The sequence below is a fragment of the Drosophila kikkawai genome, chromosome 3R (genome assembly GCF_030179895.1).
Source record: "Drosophila kikkawai strain 14028-0561.14 chromosome 3R, DkikHiC1v2, whole genome shotgun sequence".
Lineage (NCBI taxonomy): Eukaryota > Metazoa > Arthropoda > Insecta > Diptera > Drosophilidae > Drosophila > Drosophila kikkawai.
In genome coordinates this window covers 23,764,664-23,791,230 of record NC_091731.1, presented here as the reverse complement: position 1 = coordinate 23,791,230, position 26,567 = coordinate 23,764,664, and the positions used below count along the sequence as shown (strand labels likewise).

General features: G+C 44.5%; 8 protein-coding genes across 10 annotated transcripts; 5 read left to right on the top strand and 3 right to left on the bottom strand.

The window, feature by feature from the left end:
* Window positions 1-184: 184 nt before the first annotated feature.
* On the top strand, window positions 185-1,062 carry LOC108083978 (short coiled-coil protein B). Its single transcript, XM_070286358.1, has 3 exons — window positions 185-258; window positions 326-408; window positions 495-1,062. The coding sequence occupies exons 2-3, from the start codon at window positions 354-356 to the stop codon at window positions 845-847; spliced, it is 408 nt and encodes a 135-aa protein (XP_070142459.1). The 5' UTR covers window positions 185-258; window positions 326-353; the 3' UTR covers window positions 848-1,062.
* A 79-nt stretch (window positions 1,063-1,141) lies between these two features.
* LOC108083977 (cysteine-rich hydrophobic domain-containing protein 2) lies at window positions 1,142-3,714 on the top strand. Its single transcript, XM_017179988.3, has 4 exons — window positions 1,142-1,357; window positions 1,681-2,146; window positions 2,780-2,990; window positions 3,059-3,714. Exons 2-4 carry the CDS (start codon window positions 2,019-2,021, stop codon window positions 3,224-3,226), a joined length of 507 nt encoding a protein of 168 aa, XP_017035477.1. The 5' UTR covers window positions 1,142-1,357; window positions 1,681-2,018; the 3' UTR covers window positions 3,227-3,714.
* A 133-nt stretch (window positions 3,715-3,847) lies between these two features.
* Window positions 3,848-10,790, bottom strand: mrt (martik). 2 transcript variants are annotated; one of them, XM_017179986.3, is made up of 3 exons: window positions 10,671-10,790; window positions 5,841-6,690; window positions 3,848-5,708 (listed from the first exon to the last, which is right to left on the bottom strand). In XM_017179986.3, exons 2-3 carry the CDS (start codon window positions 6,652-6,654, stop codon window positions 4,168-4,170), a joined length of 2,355 nt encoding a protein of 784 aa, XP_017035475.1. In that variant the 5' UTR covers window positions 6,655-6,690; window positions 10,671-10,790; the 3' UTR covers window positions 3,848-4,167. The 2 variants fall into 2 exon arrangements, with proteins under 2 accessions (XP_017035475.1, XP_070142458.1); XM_070286357.1 differs by lacking the exon at window positions 10,671-10,790 and adding an exon at window positions 10,487-10,585.
* Window positions 10,791-12,958: 2,168 nt separating this feature from the next.
* On the top strand, window positions 12,959-16,626 carry LOC108083985 (uncharacterized). The gene is made up of 3 exons (XM_017179997.3): window positions 12,959-13,076; window positions 13,131-15,203; window positions 15,266-16,626. Exons 1-3 carry the CDS (start codon window positions 13,014-13,016, stop codon window positions 16,499-16,501), a joined length of 3,372 nt encoding a protein of 1,123 aa, XP_017035486.1. The 5' UTR covers window positions 12,959-13,013; the 3' UTR covers window positions 16,502-16,626.
* Window positions 16,564-17,742, bottom strand: bigmax (helix-loop-helix-leucine zipper transcription factor bigmax). The gene is made up of 3 exons (XM_017179998.2): window positions 17,519-17,742; window positions 16,960-17,363; window positions 16,564-16,898 (listed from the first exon to the last, which is right to left on the bottom strand). Exons 1-3 carry the CDS (start codon window positions 17,649-17,651, stop codon window positions 16,677-16,679), a joined length of 759 nt encoding a protein of 252 aa, XP_017035487.1. The 5' UTR covers window positions 17,652-17,742; the 3' UTR covers window positions 16,564-16,676.
* Window positions 17,743-18,106: 364 nt separating this feature from the next.
* On the top strand, window positions 18,107-21,010 carry Hmu (adipocyte plasma membrane-associated protein hemomucin). Its single transcript, XM_017179999.3, has 4 exons — window positions 18,107-18,358; window positions 18,427-18,632; window positions 18,692-18,992; window positions 19,510-21,010. The coding sequence occupies exons 1-4, from the start codon at window positions 18,243-18,245 to the stop codon at window positions 20,558-20,560; spliced, it is 1,674 nt and encodes a 557-aa protein (XP_017035488.1). The 5' UTR covers window positions 18,107-18,242; the 3' UTR covers window positions 20,561-21,010.
* LOC108083988 (uncharacterized) lies at window positions 20,944-21,653 on the bottom strand. 2 transcript variants are annotated; one of them, XM_017180000.3, is made up of 2 exons: window positions 21,537-21,653; window positions 20,944-21,401 (listed from the first exon to the last, which is right to left on the bottom strand). In XM_017180000.3, the coding sequence occupies exon 2, from the start codon at window positions 21,369-21,371 to the stop codon at window positions 21,072-21,074; it is 300 nt and encodes a 99-aa protein (XP_017035489.1). In that variant the 5' UTR covers window positions 21,372-21,401; window positions 21,537-21,653; the 3' UTR covers window positions 20,944-21,071. The 2 variants fall into 2 exon arrangements, with proteins under 2 accessions (XP_017035489.1, XP_017035490.1); XM_017180001.3 differs by having other exon boundaries at window positions 20,944-21,419; window positions 21,537-21,627.
* A 2,766-nt stretch (window positions 21,654-24,419) lies between these two features.
* Window positions 24,420-25,886, top strand: LOC108083964 (actin-related protein 2-like). Its single transcript, XM_017179971.3, has one exon. The coding sequence runs from the start codon at window positions 24,585-24,587 to the stop codon at window positions 25,782-25,784; it is 1,200 nt and encodes a 399-aa protein (XP_017035460.1). The 5' UTR covers window positions 24,420-24,584; the 3' UTR covers window positions 25,785-25,886.
* Window positions 25,887-26,567: the final 681 nt, after the last annotated feature.

Here is a 26,567-nt window from a genome sequence, read left to right as displayed (position 1 = left end):
TGATGCTGCACAAACTAAAAAAAAACAGCTAAGACTTGAAACTATTCTAGGGAAAAAAGGATGAAAAGTGAAAGTCTTAATTACCTATGTTATTTATTTTTCCCAAGCGGTTTACTTTAAAATATTTGTGTAAAGTACGCATTAAGGTTGCTGCTTCTTCCTTTTGAACTTATGCACCAGCACAGTGTTGGAAATCGCCGTCATTATAAAACAACGGCAGCGCCCGCCAGTGTTGCCTAACCTTGGACTGACAAAGTGGTAGTTTTTATTTTTCTTCGTGTCAATTTATGCGATTAGCAAACGTTTATTAATCAGCGTTTATCAGACAGAGATTTCAAGTCCAACAACCAGCCATGTCCCTGTTAAACAACGACGACAGCATTCCCAACATGGACGAGGATCCGCAGGGTGAGCGCCATGAAATTTTTTGAGAGTGGGCGAGGCAAGCCCAGTGATGATGTTATCATTAACCGTTTCCTCCAAACACAAAACAGTGATGATCCACGAAGATGAGCCGACGACGGCGCTGCACATGCCCAACGGCCGGTCTATGGACTCGTTGCGCTCCTCCTTCACCAACCGGAGCTCCACTCCGGACTCATCCCACAACTCGCTGGACACCATGGAAATAGCCCAGGACGATCGGGAGGAGAAGGCCCGGCTCATCACCCAGGTCCTGGAGCTGCAGAACACGCTGGACGACCTGTCGCAGCGCGTAGACTCCGTCAAGGAGGAAAACCTCAAGCTGCGCTCTGAAAACCAGGTGCTTGGCCAGTACATCGAGAACCTGATGTCCGCCTCCTCGGTGTTCCAATCCACCAGCCCCAGTGCAGCCAAGAAGAAGTAGCCAGGGAATATCCAAAGAAACCCAAATTCCAACTCAAATTTGCCTTCTCGTTCACGCTAGAGCTATTTTATACTCGAAATTAAGCTGTATTGCAATGTTGTTTCATTTGCTAATCCGTCGAATTTGTCCTTGTTTAGGTTAAGCTTATCGCTCTATGTATTTTATACATACAACTAATTTATTTAATAATTTAATAAATCAATATTACCCCTGCAGTCTGTCATTTAAATTGGGGCTGCCACTTGTACACCGGTCTGGCAGCCCTGGCCAGAGCATAGCTGCCAGCTGTTCGTCGCAGTCTTACAACAACAAATTCAGCAGCGAGCTGGAAATTCTATTTTCGTATTCGAAAAAACGCAGAAAACGTGTAAAAGTCGCAGGTCGCGTGTTTGGATAAAAAAAGAGTGTTCATAACTGGAATAACCAAGGCTCGGTCGGCTGACGCACACTAAAACAGATTACCTTGCCTTGTGGAGGAAAGTGATTGCGAAATACGCAGAGCTGCTGAAGGTGTGTGCATGTTTGTGTTCGTGTGTGTGTTGAAAACAAATCATTTGTTGCTGCTGTTTAACAGTTCGTGAGTGGAAATTCCCTTTTTAGAGGCTGCAACTCAAGAATCTATCTTTTGGCTAGCCTTCCTTTGTGTTGGTGGCACTCCACCTCCCTCTCGCACCCATAAAACAGCAGCAACAACAACAAATCAGACAAGGGGCAGTGTTGTAAAACGCGGGGTGCGCCCCCAATACACTTCGTGCTGCATTTATTGTTTTTTAATATGCACTTTATTTATACTCCAACACCCCCCGCCGCCACCCACGTATCTGCGTCAACAGAGAGGAAGGAAGACGTCATTCCGCATCATTCCAGAACGCCGCCGACGTCAACGGTGTTAATGGCGGAAATAGCAACAACAGCCGACAACAAAAAAGCACCGAAGGGTATCTGCGACAACTAAACAAGCAACAAGGAAGTCACTGCCAGGAGGCACACCACAACACATCTAATCCCCACCAGAAACGGCAGCCATCAAACATGTTTTGACCTTACACTCGGCACAGCTGGAGCGCCCGCTGCTCTTCTCTGTTCCCTGGTCATCGTCTCGTCACCTGTTTCAGCGTTTAAATCGCCAATCCACGGCCACACACAACACACACACACACATCCACCAACCATGTCCTTCTCCGACTTTGACGCCATATACGAGGATGAGCAGCTTGAGGACCTGGAGCACTTCCAGGACCAGACGGTGGCGCCTGTGCCCGAACCTATTATCATCCGCGGCGCGGGCAACATGACGGTGTAAGTAAACAACTGATAAAGATAACAAAAGAGTGCAGATAGTGCAGATAGTGGAGTGCAACCCAATTGGAAAAAGCGAACACAATGTTATCTGGACTTAATAAGTGTCGTTCCATTTGCAGTTGCATTTTATACTCCCGAAACTTGCATTTAAAAACAATTCTAGCTTTGGTCAAGTCAGTAAAAATTACATATCAAGATTAGAAAAATAGATGTGCATTTATATAATAAAAGGTCTTGTGCAGAGACGTATTCCTAAGATGTATTTAAAGGATTACCATGGAAGCTTAGTTAGTAATATCGTAATTCTATTTGTTTTCCTAAATATAAAGATAGGCAATAACACTTTGACCTACTACTACGCAGCATTTACAAAAAGATATATTAGTTGGAGCAGCGGAAATGTAGTTCAAGGCTATATACGAAGCCCAATTCAGTCATGAGATATGTGTAGACCCAACTTTGTTATTGATACCGCTTGACCCCGTTTTTATTTTTTGAGCGGTGGCTTTGGTTTGTTCTCTGCTATTCATTATTTACGTGTTGCATAAGAACTGCCGATACAAGGCAGAATAAATGCATTGACACGTGAATTCCAAATTTCTTACTTTATTGTTTTCTCTCGATTTTCAGCTTTGGCCTGAGCAACCGCTTCAACGTCGAGTTTCCCTGCGGTCTGCTGTCCCGCGTCGCTCCCGAGGAGTTCAAGGCAACGGTGGGCCGCATCAACGGGGTACTGAAAAAATCCCTGCCCGTCAACGTCAAGTGGCTCTTCTGCGGCTGTGTTTGCTGTTGCTGCACGCTCGGCTGCTCGCTCTGGCCCGTCATCTGTCTCAGCAAACGCGTAAGTTCACAAATATACTTAAAAACAGCTAGAAGATCATTTTAATCACGCCCAAATCCCATTTGCAGACACAACTCACTCTGGACAAACTGTTCGAATGGGAGAATAATCATTTATATCATAAGCTGGGTCTGCACTGGCGACTGCATAAGCAACAATGTGATTCCAATTCCATGATGGAGTATGTTATTTTAATTGAATTTATACCCAAAACACCCATCTATCGGCCCGACTAAGTGCTGGAATAGATCAGTGGGGACGTGGCGGGGTCGTAATGGTAATTGTAAAATATAAACATTAGCTGCTAACACTTTGCTTTAGGCGTTTACCGATCATTCAAAACGGCGGAGAGTATACATACTATATGAGTACACTAACCCATAGGCAAGCGCAGCAAAGAGCACACACACAATATGGGCATTAGCTAGTTTAGTGCACCCACAGCTCGCGCTGATTGTCGTTTTAAGCTAGTTTCTATTTAATGTTTAGTTAAAAAAAAAAACTTTTCGGAAAAATCCTAGCCAGTAAGATCGATTTAGGGCGCATTACTCTCCTTGATTTTTGCTTTACTTTTTTGTAGTTCAGTTTGTTTTGTTCAAACTAATGCAATATTAAATACTTTTCGTTTTAGGAAATTAAAATTTATTTACAAAAATTGATTTTATTTTTCTTTTTTTTTTTTTTTTGGGCTAAACTAATAAAAAGAAGCATTTCCCAATTCTTAGCTCTTTTTGTTTTGTATTTTTTAATATCAATTGCGAGCAAGCTGGTGTCACTTGGAAAATCAAAATAAAAAGAAAATCACATCAATTTTAAATTCAACTTTTACTCTTCCCCCCGATTTCAAATTTGTTCAGTTAATGTACATATTTATTTGTAATATTTATCATATTGTGTGTTGTTTCAATAACTTTACAGCACTTTGGGGGCTTAATAAACAATAAATACAATTAATTTACGTTTAGGATTCGTTTATGTATTAATATGCTTAAATGTAATCAAGTCTTTTAACAATGCGCGGGTCTGGCTCTAGGAATCTACTATATAGTATATATAGCTTAAGGAATGCGATTGGAATGAATCGGTATCAACAATGGTGTCTTGTTTTCTTTTTTGGGTAATACTTGGAGGGATAGCATGCATAATGGAATAGTTGGGGAAGCAGACGAGTCGATTACTAGACTTCGCCGGTAACTTCATTCGAGTAGTCTTCGCTTGGAGCTGAGGCGGACATGGCTAGCGTGGACATTTCCATGTCGCTTTCCGCGCCCATATGTTCGTCGGCATCGTCTTCGCCTTCGTCCCCTTCTTCGCCATCATCATTGTCATCCTCCTCATCGCCATCATTCCCTTCCTCTTCTTCATTGAACTCATTCTCTCCCTCTATCAAAGTTTCCTCCGCATCCTCATCCGCTTTCCCAGCTCCATCTGGGACTTCAGGAACTTGCATCTGTGTTTCTGGCTCAAAAGGCATTTGGGTCTCGGCAACGAAATGATCCTTAGCCTGCGGCTCGTCGTTAGGGTGCTCAGGAGCTTCACCAACCAGCTCATTGGCGGTCTGCAACAGGGTTTCCGTCTGCTTGCGTAGGGCTCGCATCACCATCGAGTCCTGCTTCATCTGGAAGTTGTGCTCTCGCCGCACGAACTCTTTCTGTTGCTTAAAGAAGTCCTCCAGCATCTCCTTCTGGGCCGAGCGCATGGCATTGGCCATTTCGGTCAGCTCCTTCGCAAACAACTCCTCCTGCCGTTTCTTACGTAACTTAGATTCCTCCTCGCTGGACTTTCGCTTCGTTTCCTCTCCAGCTCCCATCGCTGACTGCGGTCGGAAGCCTTTCGGCGGAGAGGAATCGTACATTGTGGAGCTGCGCTGCAGCTTTACAGGCACGGGCATGCCCATGGGTGGGCTCTGCCCCAAGCGACGCTTCCGAGGCTGAAGCTGCTGGTGCTGATGAGGAGTCAGTTGGTGCGAGGACATCATGTGACCATGTCTGCTGGTGGAAGTACCACCCGTTTGCTGTCCGACCATCGGATACTTAGGCGGCGGTCCACGGGCCAACAAAGAAGCCATTGGCGAAGGCGACTGCGGGGGACTGTTCATCGCCTGGTCCAGATCGGGAATCATTCGGTCCGGTCGCAGCGAGTATCCCGTGTCCCGCATGGGCACCGTCTTCATGCGCATGTTGCCCGTCGGCTGGACACTAAGATCCCTTGGGAGACGCAGTCCGGATTGGGCGGGACTCGCGTTCTGCTTGCGGGGTAGCATAAGCTTGCTGTGGGGATGCACGAAGTTGATGTTGCTCGTGCTCTGAAGCGGCAGCGATCGATTCATCCGGCCCATCTTGGTTAGCGCAGGCGGAGGACGATCGATCTGCAGGATACCATGTGTGGGTCGTCGGTGCTCGTCTCCCTTGGCAAAGGATGCAACGCGAAGTGGCGGGAGTGTTTCCGGCGTAGATGCGTAGGCGGGACCATCGTCGACTTCATCTAAAACCACCGGCGGCGGCGGAGAAGGCGAGGCTGGCGCTGTCGGTGGCGGTGTGTTGGTGCCGTCCATCCCTAGATCCATGTCCGGTTCGTGTTTTACTGATACTATGAACGGCATATGGGGCACTTCGTCTTGATCACGGTGGCTGTCCTCTGCGGCATCCCCGCTTCCATAATCATAGGCTTCCAGATCCGGTTCGGACACCATGTCAGACTTCAGCAGGGTCTCATAACCTTTAATTGATACGAATTATCATATTATAACTTGGTGAGAGAGAGCGGATTAGTGTGTGCGCTCACTTATTAAAAGTCGAAAGCTCAAGACTGATTGAAAAGGTTAAATCCTGACCATAGAGCGTGACTTACCCGTATCGATTGGCTCTGGTTTAATGGGACCCAGTCGGAAGCCAAATATGGGATGCTCCACGCCCAGGATATCTTCTTTGGTTTCTTCGCCGACGGTCTTGGAGCTGTCCATCGAGTTGCCGCACTCACTGAGGTTGGCACTGACGCTGTTGCTGCTGCTTTGATGGTTTTGCAGCATCCGACATAGCACGCGATACACCTCCTCCGGGACCACTTTGGGCACTCCGGTGCCGTGCCGTGTGGTGGTGTTGTATGTGGACTTGAGAAACTTCCACTTGGTCCAGATCTGGATGCTAGACTTTTTCACGTAGCCCTTGCTGCGCATGATTTCCTCGATTTGCTTGAAGACGTGCTCGCTCTTCAGGTTGCGGTCGTTCAGCTGATCCAACGCGTTCATATTCTGCATGATGCTCAGCATCTCCAGCATTTCGGCACGGCTCCACAGGTTGCGCTCTGGTCGAGAGCTCATCGAGGTGTCGCCCTTGCCAAAGCTCCCGTTAAGGCTGCTGGCGGAGTGTGGTGGCGACAGATGCGCCTTAATGCGCATGGGCGTCAGCAGTCCGTCAACGTCGCCCACCAGGCCATTGCCAGTGGCCGCTGTGCTCAGGAGGTGGCTGATTTCCTGGCCGCTCGAATTGCTCTGGCTGCTTTGACCTTGGTTCTGACGCATGTTCTGCTCCACTTTGCTCAGCAAACGCATCTTCGTGTGAGCGGCCACTGTCGTCGGCGGAGACGAGGAGCTGCCGGCGACAGGTCCGTGGTTGCCAGACGAAGTGGAGCTATCGTTCAGGCCCAAGTAGCGTGGCATTAACATGTGGATTTGGTGGTTCACCTTTTAAAACTTCAAAAACTGCAAATGACATAAACAACAAGAAATATCAAACTATTTTTAAAATCATTCAAAAAGTTGTTTTTAAAAATCTGGAAAATGTTGACTTCAGCATTACACCTCAAAACCAGTTCTATAAAATGTCCAATCTAGAAGCAAGACAGCCTTAAAAGGTATGGTTTTCTGTTTTTATTTAGTCCAAATGTTGAATGAAGTAACTTTTCCTAATTCGATTATAATAGAAACATTATTATTGTAAATAATAAGTTTCATATCAACTGCAGGTATTGCGCTGTATACCGGAAATGGCTATTAAAGGTACATTTATGTAAAAGTTATAAAAGATTTCCATTAAATTGTAAAATCTTTCAAAAATAAAAACCTTAAAACTAATTTTTTTAAATAATTACGTAATATTTACTCTCCGATTTATAAACTTCTGCCTCCTAAAGAATGCTATTTTGAAATTGATAGAAAATTGCAATGAAAATTTGTATATGTAATTAACCCCCTTAAATTAACCCCCTTAAATATTAAATTTAAGATTTGTGAACAAAAAAGTACATATTTGTTGCGTGTTAACGAGAAAAAATCCAGTTTTGGGATATGTTGTTTGTCATAAGTGGCAAAAGCGTGGTTTCGGATATCTCTCAGGTATCTTTTGGTTTTCGTCTTCAGAATCCACCACCGTCGGACTTGATTATTATTTACCTGCATAAATATATACACATTTGTTGGTGCAAACCCCGTGAGGTTGACGTGTTTCCAACTGTTTAACACATTCGCTCACTCGCTCACGAATAAACAAATACACGAAAAGAGCTTACAAATCTAAACCAAGGAAATACACACCTGATCATATTAATAGGTACATACACAAATTATTTAATTATAGATGGTTTTTTCGTACTTTAAGTGTTGACATCTTTAAAATTTTTGGTTATTTGTTATGGTCAATATCTGCCCACGCTGTGACAAAGAGTTGAACGAGGGGAATCCCCGAATATCAAAGCTTTTCTATAAATTGTGAGTCAACCACACATTGCGCCTGATCATAATAATAGGTACAGTCTCCGTTTCTCATAAATAACAAGTGAATAATTTTGTAATCAGTGATTTTTTGGCAACTTAAGGTAAATTTCGTATAGCTACTATCAATTAAGAGAATTAAATATTTATTTTTTTTAGAAAAAATGGGTCGAAATTCTTATTGTACTAAAGAAGAAGCTCGATTGGTTCTTAGTCTGAGAAACGATGGCAAATCTTTACGAGCTATTGCCAAATTAATGAAAAGGTCCCATAATTTTGTTAAAAATGCATTAGAAAGGAAACCAAGACAGGAATCCCGTGGAAGGCCAAAAAAAACAACGGAAACGCTTGACCACTACATAGTATCTTTAAGCAAAAAGGACCCATTTAAGTCATCGAAGGCTATTGCAGCAGATATTGGGAATTCAGTTAGTGCTCCAACTATCCGAAGACGACTACAAGATGCCAACCTACCAGGAAGAATTGCCAGAAAGGTTCCACTTATGCGCAAAAAAAATATCACCATGAGGCAAACTTTTGCAAGGGACCACAAAGACTGGATAGGATGCATCGGGGAGAAAAAGTGGAGAAACATTTTATGGAGCGATGAAACCAAGATAAATTTATTTGGGAATGATTGTGAAAGGAATGTTCGACGCCCTAATGGAAAGGAATTTCATCCACGGTTTACAAAGAAAACAGTCAAACATGGAGATGGTAATATAATGGTATGGGGTTGCTTCTCCTGGTATGGCGTAGGTCCAATTTATCAGACTACGAACAGAATGACTGCTGAAGAATAAAAATCCATATTGGAAACAGTTATGGTACCATATGCTGAAGAAAATATGCCATTACGTTGGGTATTTCAGCAAGACAATGATCCTAAGCATACATCAAGGCTTTTATCTAAATTCTTTGAGGACCAAAAAGTTGACATTCTGAAGTGGCCAAGCCAATCCCCCGACCTAAACCCCATAGAAAACTTGTGGGGAGACTTAAAAAAGAAATTGGCATAGTATTCATTATCAAATAAAGCACAATTATGGGATGGTGTCCAAAAATTGTGGTATGAAACACCAGTAGAAACCTGCCAGGCTCTTATTAAAAGTATGCCAAAAAGAATAGCAGTAGTGACCAAAAATAGAGGTGGATACACTGGATACTAAGTTAGTAAATACAAATTTAGAAAAAAAAAAAACGCAAAATATATATTTAAATTTATTTTTCTCATCAGCACTTGAAGTGTACCTATTATTTTGATCAGACTGAAAACGTATCTAAGACACAAAATGATCTCCTTTTTGTTATATTATTATCCTATGTTACAATGAAGTTTATTTGATTAAAAACAAATAGTTTAAGAACCAATGAGACCAAATTTTAAGTTTAAAATAATGAATAAAACTATTTTCTGTAACCTTAAAGTCTGAGTTGATGTATGTACCTATTATTATGATCAGGTGTGTATATATATATTTTTTATCGATTTTGATTATTTCAAAACGAATAATGGCCACAAAGAAAACGTTAAAAAGCGAGCAAGTAAACTTCCACAGATACACTCTCCCGCAAACACAAACATTCACGCGAACGCACACAGATACTCCAGCAAGTGGAACACTCTCAATAACAGAACTTTTTTGAGATAGTGATTTCCAAATGCAAGTAAACAAGATACGGGAGCGAGACCCGAATATAGCATAGAAAAACAGAATTTAACAATTCGAATCTCGCACACTGCTGCTTCTTGATTTCCTGAGCGCCGATTACGCATCGGTTAATTTGGAAGTATGTATGTATGTAAGTTTGTAGTTTGTGAGATACGAAAAGTACGAAAACGGCGGATTGCGAAAAAGTTGACTCAAAAGAAATAAAAAAAAAGAGAGCAACCTAGAATATTGAGCGCTAAAAAGATAGATTCCGTGCCTTGCCCGAGTTTGGGGGATTTATCGGTGACGCAAACCCCTAAACCATTGAATCGCAACCCAAATTGAATCTCAAAGGTTTTAGTCGAGTAATTTTCCAGCGTCTTGAGATTCTCAACAAGCACAGTGGTCGCCGTTTATTTAACGCAACTTCTGATGCTGTTTTAGCCTAGGAACGCTTGTCAGATTGGAGGAGCATCACGTTTAATTACCAGCTAAATTCATTACTGGCAGGCTGGCGGAAATGTAATTGCCAACTTAATTTAAATCGCTTGAAAGCACTGTAATGCAAAAGATACGATAATAAGCTAACGAGGGGAGCAACAGCAGAATGGGAGGGTGATGGGGACTTGGACAGTGTTGCCAACTGTCGGTATCTGGACAGCCAAATAAAATAGCCGAAAATAGCTAAACTTTAAAAAAAAAATGCAAAGTAATAGCCGTTATATTTTTTATTAAAAAATTATTTAGGGGAATTTCCTTTACTACTGAAAAACTAAAAATAGTGGAAGCTAATAACATTCGCTGCAAATTGCTTAATTTCTGTCATTCAGCAAAGTAAAGTAGAGAAAATAACAGTCTACTGCTAAATTGAGCGGTTTTGAATCTGGCAAAATAGTCAGATCTGGCCTGATAGTAGCTAAGTTGGCAACACTGGACTTGGGTGACAGCCTGAGAGAGCGAGGGAGAGTAAAATATAAAGAGATGAATCGAGCACTCACACAGACACACGGGCGCTCTCCGAATTTACGCTTATTATGTGCAGCTGAGAATTTTCAAGAAAAAAAAAAAAAAAAACAGAACAATTTGAGTTTCCCCCAATTACCATCGCAATATTGAATAATGTCGAAGTAACTTGCCTGCCGAATGACTGTGCTCCGAATTTGTGCTAATCAGTCAACGTTAACTGTCACTGTCACCCTGATATTTTTAATGCACATGCCTGAACACTGCCGCCTGCCATAAGTTTTCAATAATTCGACTTTAACTATTCCAGCAGAGCAGCAACACCTTGCACGCACACAGTCACAATTTTACACTTACCAGCAGCGCCAGAGAGGCGATTTCAAGCTGAGCGTCGAAAATTCAAGTCCGTCGCCGCTAACGACGATTTCAATACTAATTTCAAAACTCGAAAAAGCGACGAACGGGCCTACGAAAACCAAACTATATACACGCACACTGCGCCAGGCTCGGCCTGCATGTACACGCCGCCTGGGTGTCTGTATGTGTGCGCTTCGGCGTTATATTCGGAAGGTAGAAATAATGGTTATTTTTTGAGATTGCGAGAGATTGCCGGAGAGACAGTTGCCTATTATTTTTCGCTTTTTTTTGCCTTTTCTTCTTTCGCTTCCATTAAGCTTTTTTGTGGCTGTTTGCGTTTTTTTACTTCGCTCTTTTTTCAAGAACGGGGTTATTTCGGGAAATATAAATTTATGGGTTCGGCCCACACCCACACAAACCTACTGCCGAATAGTATACACGAGTTGAAATCGCTCGTATAATGATTTTTCAACTTTTTCTGTTTTTCTGGTCGTGGCATTTTCATTCGCAGTAAGCCGAACCCAACGAATGAAAATCTCGCATCCGTTTTCCGGAGAGGATATAACCTAAAAGTAATCGAGTTTTACTTTGAAAAGAATAAAAAGCTTTTTGAATTTTTCATTAGGTACGAAAATAATATTTTTTTTATTAGGTTTCCATTTTCGTTCAATATTTTGAATATTTTGAAAGATTGCTTGTTTTTTAATTTAAATATATTGAAGATTAGTAGATTGTGTTATAGAAGTTCTACTGTAATTAAATCTAAATAATATAATTTTATGAAATTAATAACAAAGCTTGACGACAGAGGAATTTTTTGGGAGATGAAATGTTTTCTTTATAAAATTCCCCAGAGAGTAAACATATCAAATTTCTGCGTTCACCCCATCGATGTTTCACTGTAAAAACCGATACGCAGAGGTTAGCGAGATAACTTCCAACCGTCCCTACCGGGATAATGTGCGTTTCAGAAAAAACCTGTGCACAGGTGAGCGGTAGCAACCCTTTTTCGACAAAGTATCTACATACATACATAGAAATGCGAACATATATCTGCTGAATATTTGTATTTACTTTAAAAGATTCCCATTCAGCGAGCTTCCTTGAGTTTCGGGGTGGCGATGCGATGCTGAGAATGAGAACGAGATTGAGTTTCTCAGTATCTTGTATCTGACAGTCATGTGGCAAAGTCGAAACTAGATTTACAAGTATTGAGCGGACCCGAAAAATGTGCCGTCGCGGAATCCGAAATTCGAGTTCGAAGAGGTGCCAGAACAGGAAACTTGAACTCTATTCCATGGCAGCGCGGCAGTGGCGCTAGGAAAGCGGAAAAACCTTTCGCATCTGCACGAATTACGCATCGCACGAATTCCGAGCGAAAAGAGCACGACTTATCAGAGTTATAATATAAAAAAATGAATGAAAAGTATGACACACACTTACACACGTACATCGATAGTGCAATGTAAAACACTCACACAAATACTTATGTACTTTATGGATGTATAATAATATATGTATATATTATCGAGCTTATAAAAAAAAGTTCTGTTCGAAGAAAAACAAAACGAAAGTAGGAAAATTGAGAGACTCGCCAGCTCGAAAGTGCAACCTCTGCTTTTCGTCTCTACGCTGACTAAAATTGTCTATATCATTGAAACCTTACTTATAAATATATTTATATTGTGGCCAATTTGCTTTAATAAAAATGAAATTTGTTTCAAATATTAAAATTTTCTATATACATTTTTTTTATATTAAAGATATATTTTTAATCAAAAAATTTTTAAGACAGTTTCTTTAATAGTTATTGGTTTCACCCGTGCTCAGAATTTATAATGTAAAGCTTGAGTATCTAGAAATTCTTGACGGTTTTACAGGCATATTTTCTTGAAGGTTTAGAAACGCTCTCTCCACATTGCAAATGACAATAAAATGCCATTTTAATGAACAAATACCCTTTTTCATCTATCATTCCCAAGAAAAAGCAACATAAAATAACGTCACTATTTCTTTGAGGAATGTCCTTAAGAAGAGCGACGTTAATCATGCGTTACTTTCTAGTTTTATATTTTAAACTCACACAAAAAGATAAGTAGTTTATTTAAATATAAGTCCTCCTGATGGGACAACTTATTTTTTTTTTTATAAATTTCTACTATCAATAATTGTAGAAAATAAATATTTAAAAATTCAAAACTTTAAGATTTGAATATATACCGTTAAGATTCGATATATCGGTTACTGCGCAATCATCGTACTGCAAGATACGAGCCGGCTTGGTGTAGCCCTGGCTGCAATTAATCGATATTTGTAGTCCACCCCTCGCGAAAACTGTTGGGCATGTCGGTGTCTGGCGGAAAACCCCCCAAAATCGGCCACAGCGACTGTCTGTCCTACCTGCAGGTGAGCTAAAACTCTTCATATATCCCATATTTAACAACATTAATGATTACCCAGAGCCTGGGAGATGTCCTGCCGGAGGACGCCGCCCTGCAGCTGGCCCACCGAATCCGGGCGGAGGAGGAGGAGGCGGAGGCTATGCAGGGAGACACGTGCGGCGGCGCCAACCAAGCCGCCCTGAACGTCAGCTTCCGTGTGTACTACCACATAGTGCACAAGTATGATCTGGAGGACACGCACTTCAGGGATCTTCCCGAGAGGTTGTCTTGCGAACGGCCTAGTGCTTTTCTCATGCTCCAGTCCGTGCTGCTCACTGACCACTGGAAGCAACTGGATGCTGACCGACTAGAGGACAAGTGCACGACTGCCATAATCGAGGCGCTGAGAAGGAACAGCCCCAGCTTGATGGCCGTGCTCAAGGCGACCAATCTCTTGGTGAAGAAGTTTCCCCGATTAGAGCTTCTGACTCTGCGATTGGAGCATTTCTACCACTGCCTGCAGCGCCAAAACCAAACAGGATCCCGGGAGGAAGCGCTGACCCTGTACAATCACTGCTGCAAGCAGCAGGAACGAGCCTTTTCCTACTTCCGGTTGATCAGCGAGTTCTGGCCATGGACGAATCGCAACAAGTACTACCTGCTCAGCGGCATCCTCAACTCGCACCCGTTGCCCGAGCTCCTGGCAACCACTAATCAGAGTGAGGCGGAGTTTTTCAACGGTCTGCGCCTCAGCCTGAGCTACAAGGGTTTGAGAGCAGCCAGCCAGTATCCGGTGAAGAGCCTGAGCAACCAGCGTTCCCCAGCCCTACTCGCAGCCAGTGTGGAGCTGTTGGTGAGCGGCAGCGTTGCCGAGATCCAGAACTTCCATTCGCAATGGTTTCTCCGCATCCAGCAGCGTGATGTGTTGTTCGAGCTGCTCCAGGCCAACCCGCAGATCGTCGAGTTTTTGGCCTGCTCCGAGGAGGTGAGATCGCCGCCGGATCAGTTGCGCCTTATCCTGATCTTCAGCATGTTCGCGAAGGAGATCTATACCGCCTCCAAGCTTCATTTCTTCAAGATCAGCACTGAGCTGCTGACAAACTGCAGTCAATTGGAAACCGAGGCCCAGCTGCTAGTGTTTCGCTTTCTGGTCGACAACCTGGCCAACTTTGCGGTCGAGGACTGTCTGGAGTTCTTTCACAGCTTCATCGATCGACATCGCGGCGTCGAGAGTTCGGAGTTTCGGAACACGATGCTGGGCAAGATGCCTACGATCATCAACCACACGGCCAAGCATTTTCACAGGGCGCTCAAGACAGGAGGCAATGGCCTGTCGGTGAACATCCAGCGGTTCTTCTCGCACTTGCAGGAACTTATCGAGCGCGACATCAAAAGCGAGGTCTACCAGCCCAAGATCTTTGCCCTCAAGTTGCTGGAGATTTTGAACAGGTCTTTGTACGCCGAAAACGTAGCGAAGAATGCCAAGATGTGCAGCACCCAGCAGAACCAACGAATGGGCGCGTTCCTTTTGGATCTTGGCGTCTTCCGGCCCCAGGTGGTGGCCAAGCAGCTGTTTGACTCTCTTAACGATCCCCAGGGCTTCGACGATGCCTTGGAGTTGACGGTCTCCCTGTTGATTCAGTTGGGGCAGGTGGATAGCGTGCTGTGTGTGGAGCGCTGCCTCAGCCTGTGTGTCACCTCCGACGTGGATGAATGTTCACTGGTGTCCCTCTATGCTCAGTTGGCCGTGGTAAATGAGGATTCAGGCAAAAAATTGTTTTACGAATGTCTAAAGAGGTTAAAGGAAAAAGAGCAATCATATATGGAGGATCCTCTGCTGGCGGCCAAGGCTGGAGGGCATCTCTTTGGCTACCTCCGTGGACTAGACGAGGTGGTGCGGGCAGGAGTCCCTGGAGTGGAGACGCCTCTGGAGGACTTGCTGCCCTTGCTGGAGCGCATTCTTAGTGGCATCTTGAAGTTTCTCAATTTGGCCAATGCCCGACGGCAGGATGATAAGGCTGCCACCGCAGCCAGCTTCCAGGACATGGACGAAAGTCTGCATTTGCTAGTCAGCGAGAGTTCTTTTAACTTCGGAGAAGGTTCAGAGGCGTGCCGGAAGTATTTGCTGATGAGTTTCTGGCTAACTTTAAAGGTAAGAAGCGCAAAATCCTTGACTTTTTGAGTAACTTAGAGCAAGCTTTAAATCCTCCGTAGGGCTGTTGTGATCTAGCCACCAGCATTGGCTGTTCCCTGCTTCAAGCTACTACTGCCACTGCGAAAACGGAGGCCCTACGCCGCTGCCTGGGCATCAACGTGTCGGTATTGACGCTATGCAGGCACAAGGGTGCTATTGAGGCTGCTGGCCTTAGCATAGGCAGGCTCACCCGTGGAATTACCAGCAGTTTGGAGGGCAACGATGCCGGCTTCCAGATGCTCCACGATTGCCTGGAGCGAGAGCTGCTGACAGAGAGCCGGCAGGTGAGCACTACGAGGCGTGGAGCTGGCTTTGCCATTATGTTCCTACACGTCCTCAAGAACGACAATCCGCGGCAGCGTTTGATCCTGCACCGCGCAGTGCAGCAAATACTCAAGAGGCTAAACGATGTGCGTCCGAATACGCCCCTGGAAAGCAGTAATCACGATCGCTGGGAGGCCCTGGTGCTGCACTATCTCTGCGTTTTGGTACGCGACACGGAACTAAGGCCGGCGATGAGCAAGTACTACAATGAGATTCTCTTGATGGCCATGGAGCACATCGACAACGCCGAGTGGACCATCTCAAACGCGGCGCTTCAGCTGTTTGGCGCCAGTCTAGGCAAGCTGGTCGGTCAGCGACAGGCCACGGAGTTTGAGACGCGTCCCAAGTGGGAACCCAGCGAATTGGACTACGATGAGCTGGGCTGCCTCTTGCCCAAAGCCTGCGAACACATGCTGGAATGCTGTGACCGTCAGGAGGTTACCTCATCGATTATCCTGTTCCTGGCCTTTCTCTCCAAGGTGGAGCACCTGCGCACCTCGGACGGCAGAGATCCTAGTCCCTTGTTACTTCGTTTTCGTCGCCTAAGCTGGCGGCTGCTCCGCCATAAATGTGACCAAGTGCGTCAATTGGCCGCCACCTGCTTTGTTCGCTCGCACGAGTTTCGCTGCGATCTGCCAGCGGTGCTGCTGGCCAGCGCCAAGCTGGCAGTCCGTCTCGACGAGGAGAACTTTTACGAGGGACTGATCTACGCCCTGACATCGGGTGTGCAGAAGCTCCGTCACGAAGCACGGCATGTTTGGGGCGAGGAACGTCTGGCGAGGTTCTTCGCGGAGCTACTAACATCACTGGATGTGACAGAGGAGCGAGTGAGTCGCTTCAAACCATACACCCGAAACGTGCTAAAGGAACTGCTAAAGATGCTGGGTGGTGCCGATAAGGCCTCCCTGGCGGAGACACTTGACTCACATTAGCAAAATGTAGTTTTTATCTAATCTAACCTAGAATTAAGCCAAAAATGTAGCAGTCTTTCAGCTTTTACAACTATTTAAATGACGCATTTAATGTTTTTGTACGCAGTAAACGAAACGAAAACGAACGGATCTATAAAATAACGAATGAATGAACCCAAAACCCACCATCGCGCGATCAACTGAAGCCCTCGCCGCTCTCTTGCTCCATCATGGCCTGCTGCTGCTTCTCCTGGGCCTCTTGGGCCATCTGTTGCAGCGTGCGACTAAGGATGTTTCGCAGAATATGCGGCTTGCAGTGCTCCTCCAGCCAGGGAATAATACCGGTAGTCAGCTGCTTGAAATTGTCCATGGGTATATGTTGGAATGTCTCAAACATTTCCTCCATGATGGCCTGGAACTGGTGGTAGCAGGAGCAGAGTCTTTAGAGCGGAAGGTTAATAGTTAAGCAGAATACTAACCACTTGGAACTTGGCCTCGTCGGTGAGGCGAGCTTCCTCCGGCCCGGGATTTGCCTGCTGGTGCTGCAGCATGTTCTCGTATCCGTTCTTAATAATCCGCAGCGCTGTGACCTCCTTTTGCAGTGCCGATCCCTCGTCTTCCTGCTTGAGCTTTTGCTGGTTGAGATAGCCAATGTACTCGATAGACTTCTGCAGGATGAGGGCCTTGCTTAGCTTGTAGCCGGAGGAGTCGTTGGGCTGGCAGCGTGGCACCAGCTCCTGCAGGCTATCGTAGCCCTTCTTGATGGCGTCCCGTCGCTTCTGCTCCGCCTGCGTGTGCGCCTCCCGACGTCGCTCCTTGTAGCTCAGCGTAGAGTTGGCCGCTGCCGAGTGTCTGGCATCGCCGCCGCTGTCGTCGTCGTCGTCTATGGGAGCGTGAGACAGAGCACAGAGGTATAAAATGTAATAAAACGCTGCTGCTGATAATCTGAGAAATTCAATGCCAGCTTTATCAGCTGACCCCCACTCCGCCCCACTCCACCAACCACTCCTGGCCAGCGTGACAGCTCCGCATGCATACCTGAATTGTGCGCCGAGGAGTTGGGCGTGTGGGTGCTGCCCGCGCTGCTGCAACGCGAGTAGTGCTTGCTGCTCAGATCCTGGTCGTGGTCCATACTGAAGGCGTCGTCTTTGCTGTTGTTATTATCGCTCATTTCCAAAACTGCGACGTTGTCGAGAATTCCCAAAACAAAAACACACCAGCAGCAGTCGTGTGACCGTTGCCTTATATCGTTAAAATACCCTCGCCAAAATCAGGGTCATACTGAGGATAGCTTTTTAAATGTTCCGATAGTTTTGACAAGCAACTTTAAAAAATATTTATTTTCCAAAATATTTGGAATATTAAAACAAAAGTTTAAAAAATTGTAATATTTACCCACATAGATATTTTGCCTGATTTATGTATTTAAATTAGAAAACAAATTAGTTCCGTCCTCCTATGCCAATATCAAGATAATTAAACTACATATGTTTTTATTTATACAAATTTGGTAATTTGCAGCTTACAAACTATTTTATTTTATGTCATCACTAGGGGAGAGTGCTAGAGCTGAGTTCATTTCGATTTTACCGAACAGTGCTGTTATCGATAGCAATATCGATAGCTCTGCCGGCCGCCGATGATGACTTTTGTGTTTTCTGGTTGAACTTTGCCGTCGTGTCGCTTTTTCTCGGTGATATTGCTTGAAAGACGTTTCTTTTGGTCTATATTTTGTGATCGGCGGACACAGAACGAAGCAATCATGGGCCTTCTGTACGGGCTGGGTCTGAGGATCATGAACTTCATGGTATTTTTCCTCATTGTTATAATGCTGCCCGGCCTGCCGCCGCGCACCACCTTTCCCTTCAAAGAGTACATGTAAGTAGTATGACTGCAATTGACGTAATAAGCGTTGTAATCCCCGGACAAACTCCCGACCCATCTAGTGTAACGCCGCCCAAGGAACTGAAGGGCGCTTTGGAGCCAAACTTTCACCTGGAAGGGGCCGAGCGACTGTTAGAAGGGCGTGTGTACGGCCCCGAGTGTCTAATAGCCCGTAACAACGAGATCTATACCGGCATCCATGGCGGTGAGGTCATCAAGCTAACCACCAACCATGTCACGCATGTCACCAAGATCGGCCAGCCCTGTGGTGGGTATTTGGTTTCTACAAAAGGGTTTATCAGCTAGTAATTCCTCCCCCCGTTGCAGAGGACATTTATGAGGAGTCGAGGTGCGGCCGTCCGCTGGGACTGGCCTTTGATACGCAGGGCAACAACCTCATCATCGCCGACGCCTACTACGGCCTGTGGCAGGTCGACCTGGACACGCACATGAAGACGTTGCTGGTGTCCCCGGCCCAGGAGCTCGCCGGCAAGGCCATCAATCGCCCCGCCAAGATTTTCAACGGTGTGACGGTCAGCAAACAGGGAGACATCTACTGGACGGACTCCTCGTCGGACTTTACCATCGAAGACCTGGTCTTTGTCAGCTTTACTAACCCCTCGGGCCGGTGAGTTCATCGCGAATTATAGCGGAAGCTTTCTAACTTAGACACAGCAGAGCTTCGTTAAGGCAAACTTTCATATCTTAAAGTCTGTCATTTATCATTTTATTAACTATAAAGGTAGTTGTATCATTAATTGAATTTGAATAATGAAGGCTAACATTTAAAATATTTGAGAACACGTTAAAAATAATGATAATTCAAAGGTTCGAAATAAGCTAACAAATAGGTAGATTACAAAAATATTTCATTTAATTCTTAACTTCATCAACGAAATTTACATTTCTTTAAATTTTTAGTTACGTTTCACAAGATATTTTATTTCCCTACGAATTATAGTTAGTTTCTAGGGGATGTAGTTTCTAGTTTCACTGAATACGCAATTCCCCTCACTAAAAAGTTATCCAATCCCCCGCTGACTTGTTCCGAATTACAGACGCTGGACTGTAATATGAACGCCAAACCGGTTTCGGGTTGAACGGGTATAATGGTCATTCTAACGGTCTTCTCTTTTCCCTTCCAGTCTCTTTAAATACGATCGCTCGAAGAATGTGAGCGAGGTGCTGTTGGACGAACTGGTCTTTGCCAACGGAGTGGTTATCAGCCCCAACGAGGACTTCCTTGTGGTGGCCGAGACGGGCGCCTTGCGCCTGACCAAGTACCATCTGAAGGGCCCTAAGGCCGGGCAGAGCGAGGTGTTTGTGGATGGATTGCCTGGACTGCCCGACAACCTAACGCCCGACGCCGAGGGCATCTGGGTCCCGCTGGTCCTCAGCACTGATAGCGAACATCCCAACGGATTCACACTCTTCACGCGCTTCCCCAGCGTTCGTTTGTTCCTGGCCCGTATGTTGGCCCTGTTCGAGCTGCCCTTCCGCTACCTGAACAGCGTCTATCCGAACAAGTTCTCGCAGCGCTTCGTTCACTTCGTGGGCCACATGGAAAGCATCAGTGTGCTGGCCCCCAAGCGCATCACCGTAGTGCGCGTAGACTGGAACGGCAACATTGTTGGATCCCTTCACGGCTTCGATAAGACCACTGCCTCTGTTTCGCATGTATTGGAGTTCCAGGACTTCCTCTTCCTGGGCTCGCCGGTCAATCAATATGTGGCGCGCGTGAAGTCGCCAAAGTCAAAGCAGCCCACGCTTAAGGTGCGAAACGTTCGCGTTGAGGGCGATGGCCTGGAGGCTTCTATTGGTGCACCACCACCAAGGGCAACCACCACACCGAAGCCTAAGGCGGCAACCACCACAACGACGCCAAAGCCCAGCACCACACCAAAACCCACAACAACGACTACACAGAAGCCAACCACTACCACCACCACCACGACTAAGCCACCAACAACTAAGCCAACAACAACCAAGCCACCTACGACTAAGCCACCAACAACCAAGCCACCCACAACAACAACAACGACAACGACGACGCCCAAGCCGGCTACAACGACCACGAAGCGCACGGTGCCCGAAAAGCCAGCTCCCGTGGAGGAGCCCATTCCTTCGGACACCAAGCCTCCGAAACAGGAGAAGCTCAAGGTCATCAACAAGCAGGGCGTCAACGTGGAGCTCTAAAGCAGAAGATTAGATTTGGATATTCCCAAACGGGAGATTCAGTTATTCACTCCTATCAATTCTATCCTTTTTTCCCTCCAGTATCTCAACTATATTTTCGGGGGATATCCATCATAGTAACTGGTTTAACATTCCCTAAAACTCAGTCATTAGTCCAAATACGTAGCTAAATGTACTGACTAGCCGGGAAGCATAGCAGCGCCTCGGATGATCCCCATCCTCCAAAGGGCAGGCAGCGCTTTATATGCCTCTCGCATATAATTTTGTTTCGCTTCAGCACTCGATACATTCCATTTCCCTTAGTCCTGCCGGAAGCGTGCATTCCCCATGTAGTTAAGATTAAAGAAGTAAACAATGCCCTCAAATTGTTGAACACGAGCAACTTTTCATTTTTGTACTGATATTGTTCTTATTTTCATTTAAAAAATAAAGGTAGTTTGTAAACATAAACCGTAAGTCTATTGAGGTTGTTTGGGTCTTAGGGAGTAGGATTTAAATTAGGAGTTAAGTATCACTGTTTTGTCGACACCGACTGGCTGTTCTTGGGCCGGCTTGGCGGCTCCTTGGGCTCCGTCCAGGCCCAGTCCGTGTAGGGAATGCAGCGGCCCAGCTCCTCGGAGTACAGCTGCGACTGAGGACAACGCTGGAGGCGGGCACGGGTGCCCTGCTTATCGCACACCCAGTAGGCCGTCGGATCCCAGAAGTTGCGGAACATGCGGTTCACCTCCTCCAGTCCTTGGCAGCCGGGTTCGCCGTTGTGCGCGTACGATTGGCGCTTCTGGATGGGCAGATGAGCTGATGCGGTGGCCATTGCTGTGATTTCTTCGACGTGTCTCGGATTCTGCAAACGTAACCGGAACTGGGGGTTAGTTCACGTTGACTGAGCGTGATCATCGACACATAAATTTACTATATTTCTTGGCAAGCCAAAGTATGCCAAATATTTTTTGTGAATTAAATTTCCCTTTCCTCTTACCTTGAGCTATTTCGTAGACGTCTCTGTAGTGCTTTTTTTTGCGGCTAGCAGCCTGTTGCTTGCTGTTGCTCACTTATTTCACTTCTGATTTGTCATACCCAATCATTTCTCGCTTAAATACTTTTCCGCCGGTTGGGGCGTCGACGTCGGCGTCCGCTGCTGCTGCCTGGCGATAGCGTCCGTTCCGACTTCTATTGGAAATGTCTGGTTCGAGGGCCGATTCCGCTGTCGGGACAACGAGCGTTTTTTTTATCTATGTGCAAAGCCCACCGCCAAGTTGAATCGCCCTGATCTTGAGGGGCGCCTCACGGTGGGGTTGTGCGGAGGTGGCTCGAAGCAGCTCGCACCATTCGTTGTCACGTGTAGCCTTCGTGGTCGGGGAATACTCCCGGTGCGAGAGTTGGACACACAGACCCAGACAGCCATATATTTCGCACAAAAAAAAAAAAATACGAATGCAAACATTTGGTGAAACAATTAGGTAACGGGTTCTCTTCGGGTTGGAGCTCTGCTATACACAAAAAAAAATCTTGCCAAAGTAGTAATAATGAACGAGGCAAAAGTATACATTTTTAAATAGAAAAAAAGAAACACTACGCTAAAATACAATTTCCACTTAAGGCTTATCAAGCAAATTTGATTTGCAAATTTAATCTTTTTATTCTCAAACACTCGTGGTAAGCTAAAAATATTCCCAATTTTGTTCTCGTTGTGAAAACTTATTATATATTTATAGAAAAAATAACCCCAATTTATAACCAACTTTGAGTTTTCTTTCTATATTCCAGGGGGCTAAGGTTAAAGGCTCCCTCGCTCTGTGACGCTAAAAGAAAATGTCAACAAATGCATATATAGACGTACTACAACTAAGTATCAGTCAATAAACCCCATGCGTTGGGGGCTAAGCTCGTTAGCGGCTGCTCAGCGGGTTCTAATAAGTATTTCAGCCAGATCACGCAGCCGCCGTGTGGTCCGGTGACGAGCCCCCACGATTTTATATACGCTAGTCAGTAACTTTCCCCTGGCGGGTGGTGTGTGTCACCTTTCCGCGAAACCTAAAGGCAAATGCCAGCAACAACACCTTATCACCTAATGGCCCAAGCAGCTAATAATCCACACGGAGGCGCGTAAGACTTTCATTGATTGCACTAACAATTACGAGTATATTATTATAGTATGCTAGCTATTCACGTGATTGCCCGGTGGTAGGAGCCTCATGGCGATAGACGGAGAGCGGAGCAAGTAAACTGGAATCAGTCTGTCGATTGCGTCAGTCTGCCGATTATGCGCGCACGTGGGCAGCTGGTGGTCAAAGTCGCCGGATGGCAGCCGGAGCATGCCGGTCTGGCGACCAAGACAAGTTCGATGTGTTGAGGTATTTCTATAAAAACACACGATCGGTTGTGCTCTAGCTTAGTTTCCCATTAAATTCAAGGGGGAATAGTTTATAGATGAGTTGGAATATTCTATGAAATAAATTATATCTGAACAATGTCTAAAGAAATTAGCAGCATTTAAACTAATAAATGTATAGCATAAAAGACAAAATATTTATTTAAGTATACAAAAAAAAAAAAACCATCATAACTTGAGATTATTTTATACCATGAGTCCAAAAATTCTTTAAACTAAACTGTACTCTAGGGAAGTAATTCATCGTAATCTTAATGGTCAAGAAACAACTTAAATATATATTTATTATGGTTCTTAATTAAGCTCGAAATACTTCATAAAACCAAACAATGTCTATAAATTCCTATCGTCTAGCGTTTCCTGGACTTTGGTTAGTCGTCACTCGACTTCAGCGGGAATATTTCATTATGAACTTTTAGAATTTCATGAAGCCGACTTTGTTATCTCAACAAAAGTAGATTTTTAAATGGAATTATTCAAGTCTGTCCCTAGGAATATTTCAAATTTATTAAGACGATGTCGTCACTGAAAGTACAAGTGAAATATTCCATAGTAAATTTCAACTATTTTTATACCCTTGCAGGGTATTATAATTTCAGTCAGAAGTTTGCAACGCAGTGAAGGAGACGTTTCCGACCCTATAAAGTATATATATTCTTGATCAGCATCAACAGCCGAGTCGATCTAGCCATGTCCGTCTGTCCGTCCGTCTGTCCGTCTGTCCGTCTGTCCGTCCGTCTGTCCGTCTGTCCGTTTCTACGCAAACTAGTCCCTCAGTTTTAAAGCTATCTCAATGAAACTTTGCATATAGTCTTCTATATACTCTCACTGCTATATATGTCGGAACGGGCCGGATCGAACGACTATATCGTATAGCTGCCATACAAATGTTCGATAAATTTTTAGAAAAAAAATTATAACTTGGCTGTTTTCCAAAATTTTTGCATCATTTTTGGGATATGGCCATTTTATATTATTCCAGAATTTTGGTAAAAATTTTATGAAAATCGGACGACTATATCTTATAGCTGCCATAGGAACGATCGGGAAATTAATAGAAAAAAAATTATAGATTCGTTGTTTTTCAACGTATTTTCATCTACTCCGGGATATAAGCTTATTTTATTATTATAGAATTTTGGTATAAATTTCAAAAAAATCGGACAACTATATCATATAGCTGCCATATAAACCGATCGGTAGATGTAGAGAAAATGTAAAGCTGGGAATGCAAAACTGTAACTGTCAAACTGTAAACATAATAAGTATAGGTAAAATGTATTGAAATAATATCTGCAAGGGTATACAAACTTCGGCGTGCCGAAGTTAGCTTCCTTTCTTGTTTTTAATGCTCTCTATCTATTAAGTCTTATCTTAAATCTATTTTTAATTTGATATTTTCAACCTCATTGAATGTACATAATACACGCTTTGTTTCATAGTAACCAGTTTTTTATTTTTTGAATAAACTTCATTTATTTTACAAACATAATACTTTATACAGACTACAATGAAAAATAATTTGCAAAATTACTAGGGGAACACTATAACACTATATACAATATACTCCACAAGCTATACACAATTAGTTGAAAAGGAAGGAGCAGCAGGAGTTCCAGGTCGAATTCTGAAGACATGGACAGCAAGGGCCGCCAAGTCATCGTCTGCGACAATGGGTCAGGGTTCGTCAAGTGCGGATATGCCGGTAGCAATTTTCCAGCCTTTGTCTTCCCATCGATGGTGGGACGGCCTATTATTAGGGCGGGAAACAGAATCGATGATAAGGCAGTGCAGGATTTACATATCGACGATGTGATAATTGGCGATGAAGCCTCACAGCTGCGTTCCCTGCTGGAGTTGACCTATCCAATGGATAAGGGTGTAGTCCGCAACTGGGAGGACATGTGCCACGTGTGGGACTACACATTCGGGCCTAAAAAGATGGATATCGATCCAACGAACACAAAGATCCTGCTGACAGAGCCACCGATGAATCCCACCAAGAATCGCGAGAAAATGATCGAGGTGATGTTCGAAAAGTATGGCTTCGACTCGGCTTACATTGCCATCCAGGCCGTGCTGACGCTATACGCCCAAGGTCTAGTCTCGGGAGTGGTGATTGACTCCGGCGATGGTGTGACCCACATATGTCCCGTCTACCAGGAGTATTCCCTGCCCCATCTGACACGGCGGTTGGACATCGCTGGTCGCGATATCACTCATTACTTGACTAAGCTATTGTTGCGGCGTGGCTACGCCTTCAATCACACGGCCGACTTTGAAACGGTGCGCATCCTGAAGGAGAAGCTCTGCTACATTGGCTATGACATCGAAATGGAGAATCGCCTGGCCTTGGAGACAACGGTGCTGGTGAAGTCCTACACACTGCCCGATGGACGAGTGATCACGATCGGTGGTGAACGATTTGAGGCACCGGAAGCTCTGTTTCAGCCGCATTTAATTAATGTCGAGGGTCCGGGAATTGCGGAACTCGTCTTTAACATCATCCAGTCGGCGGACATTGATATCCGGTCGGAGCTGTACAGGCACATCGTCCTGTCCGGGGGCTCCACTATGTACCCGGGTCTGCCCAGTCGGATGGAGCGAGAGATCAAGCAGCTGTACTTGGAGCGGGTACTCAAGAACGATTCGGAAAAGCTGGCGAAATTCAAAATACGCATCGAGGATCCGCCACGACGCAAGGATATGGTCTTCATTGGCGGTGCTGTTCTGGCCGAGGTGGCAAAGAACCGCGACGGCTTTTGGGTATCCAAGCAGGAGTATCAGGAACAGGGACTCAAAGTTTTGCAAAAGCTACAGAAGATTAGTCACTGAAGTCCCAGAGAGAGACAGAAAGAGAAAGAGAAAGAAGTATCAGTTATTTAAAAAAATTTGCAAACCAGAAGTATTATAATAAAACATATAGTTAACGATCTATTTTATCACTTCTAAAAATTAGAATATGGAGTATGTTAAAAAAAAGAACTTTTGAAAGATGAAGTATAATAAAACAGATGTAAGATACAGATACCAAATTTTAAAAATTAAATTGGTTTAGTTTAAAGTAATAAAATAATATAACATCCAACGAAATAAATCTAATACAAAAGTAGATTTCATATTTAACGCGAAAACCAGAAGAAACCAGTGAAAACTGCACTACACATCTACATAACGCCCACATTCCCCATTGAACGAAGAATTTCTCCAACTCATTTCAAAGAATTTTAGAAACTTGTTGGCTCCTCTCTGGTGCGTGACTTACTTCGCATGGCAACAAGCAACCGGTTTAGCACATGATTCTCCCAATATTAGATAAGCTATGTATATATTCCGTTTCGTCACAATTTCGCCAGGTTCACGTGAGTTGCGCGCTGCGAGTGCCGCGTCAATCAGTGTGCTACAAGTTATAAACATCTACTAATTGATTAGTCATACATTCATGGGGAACTGCGTGACGAGGCGATTCCTCGTCAAGCGACCTTCCAGCAATGACAATGATGTTGTGATAATGGAGATACGATTTCTATATAATAATGCATTTTTGTTAATAATTAATAGCAATCAATATATGTAATTAAATTAAAATACACTAGTTATGGTATATATTAAATTGTA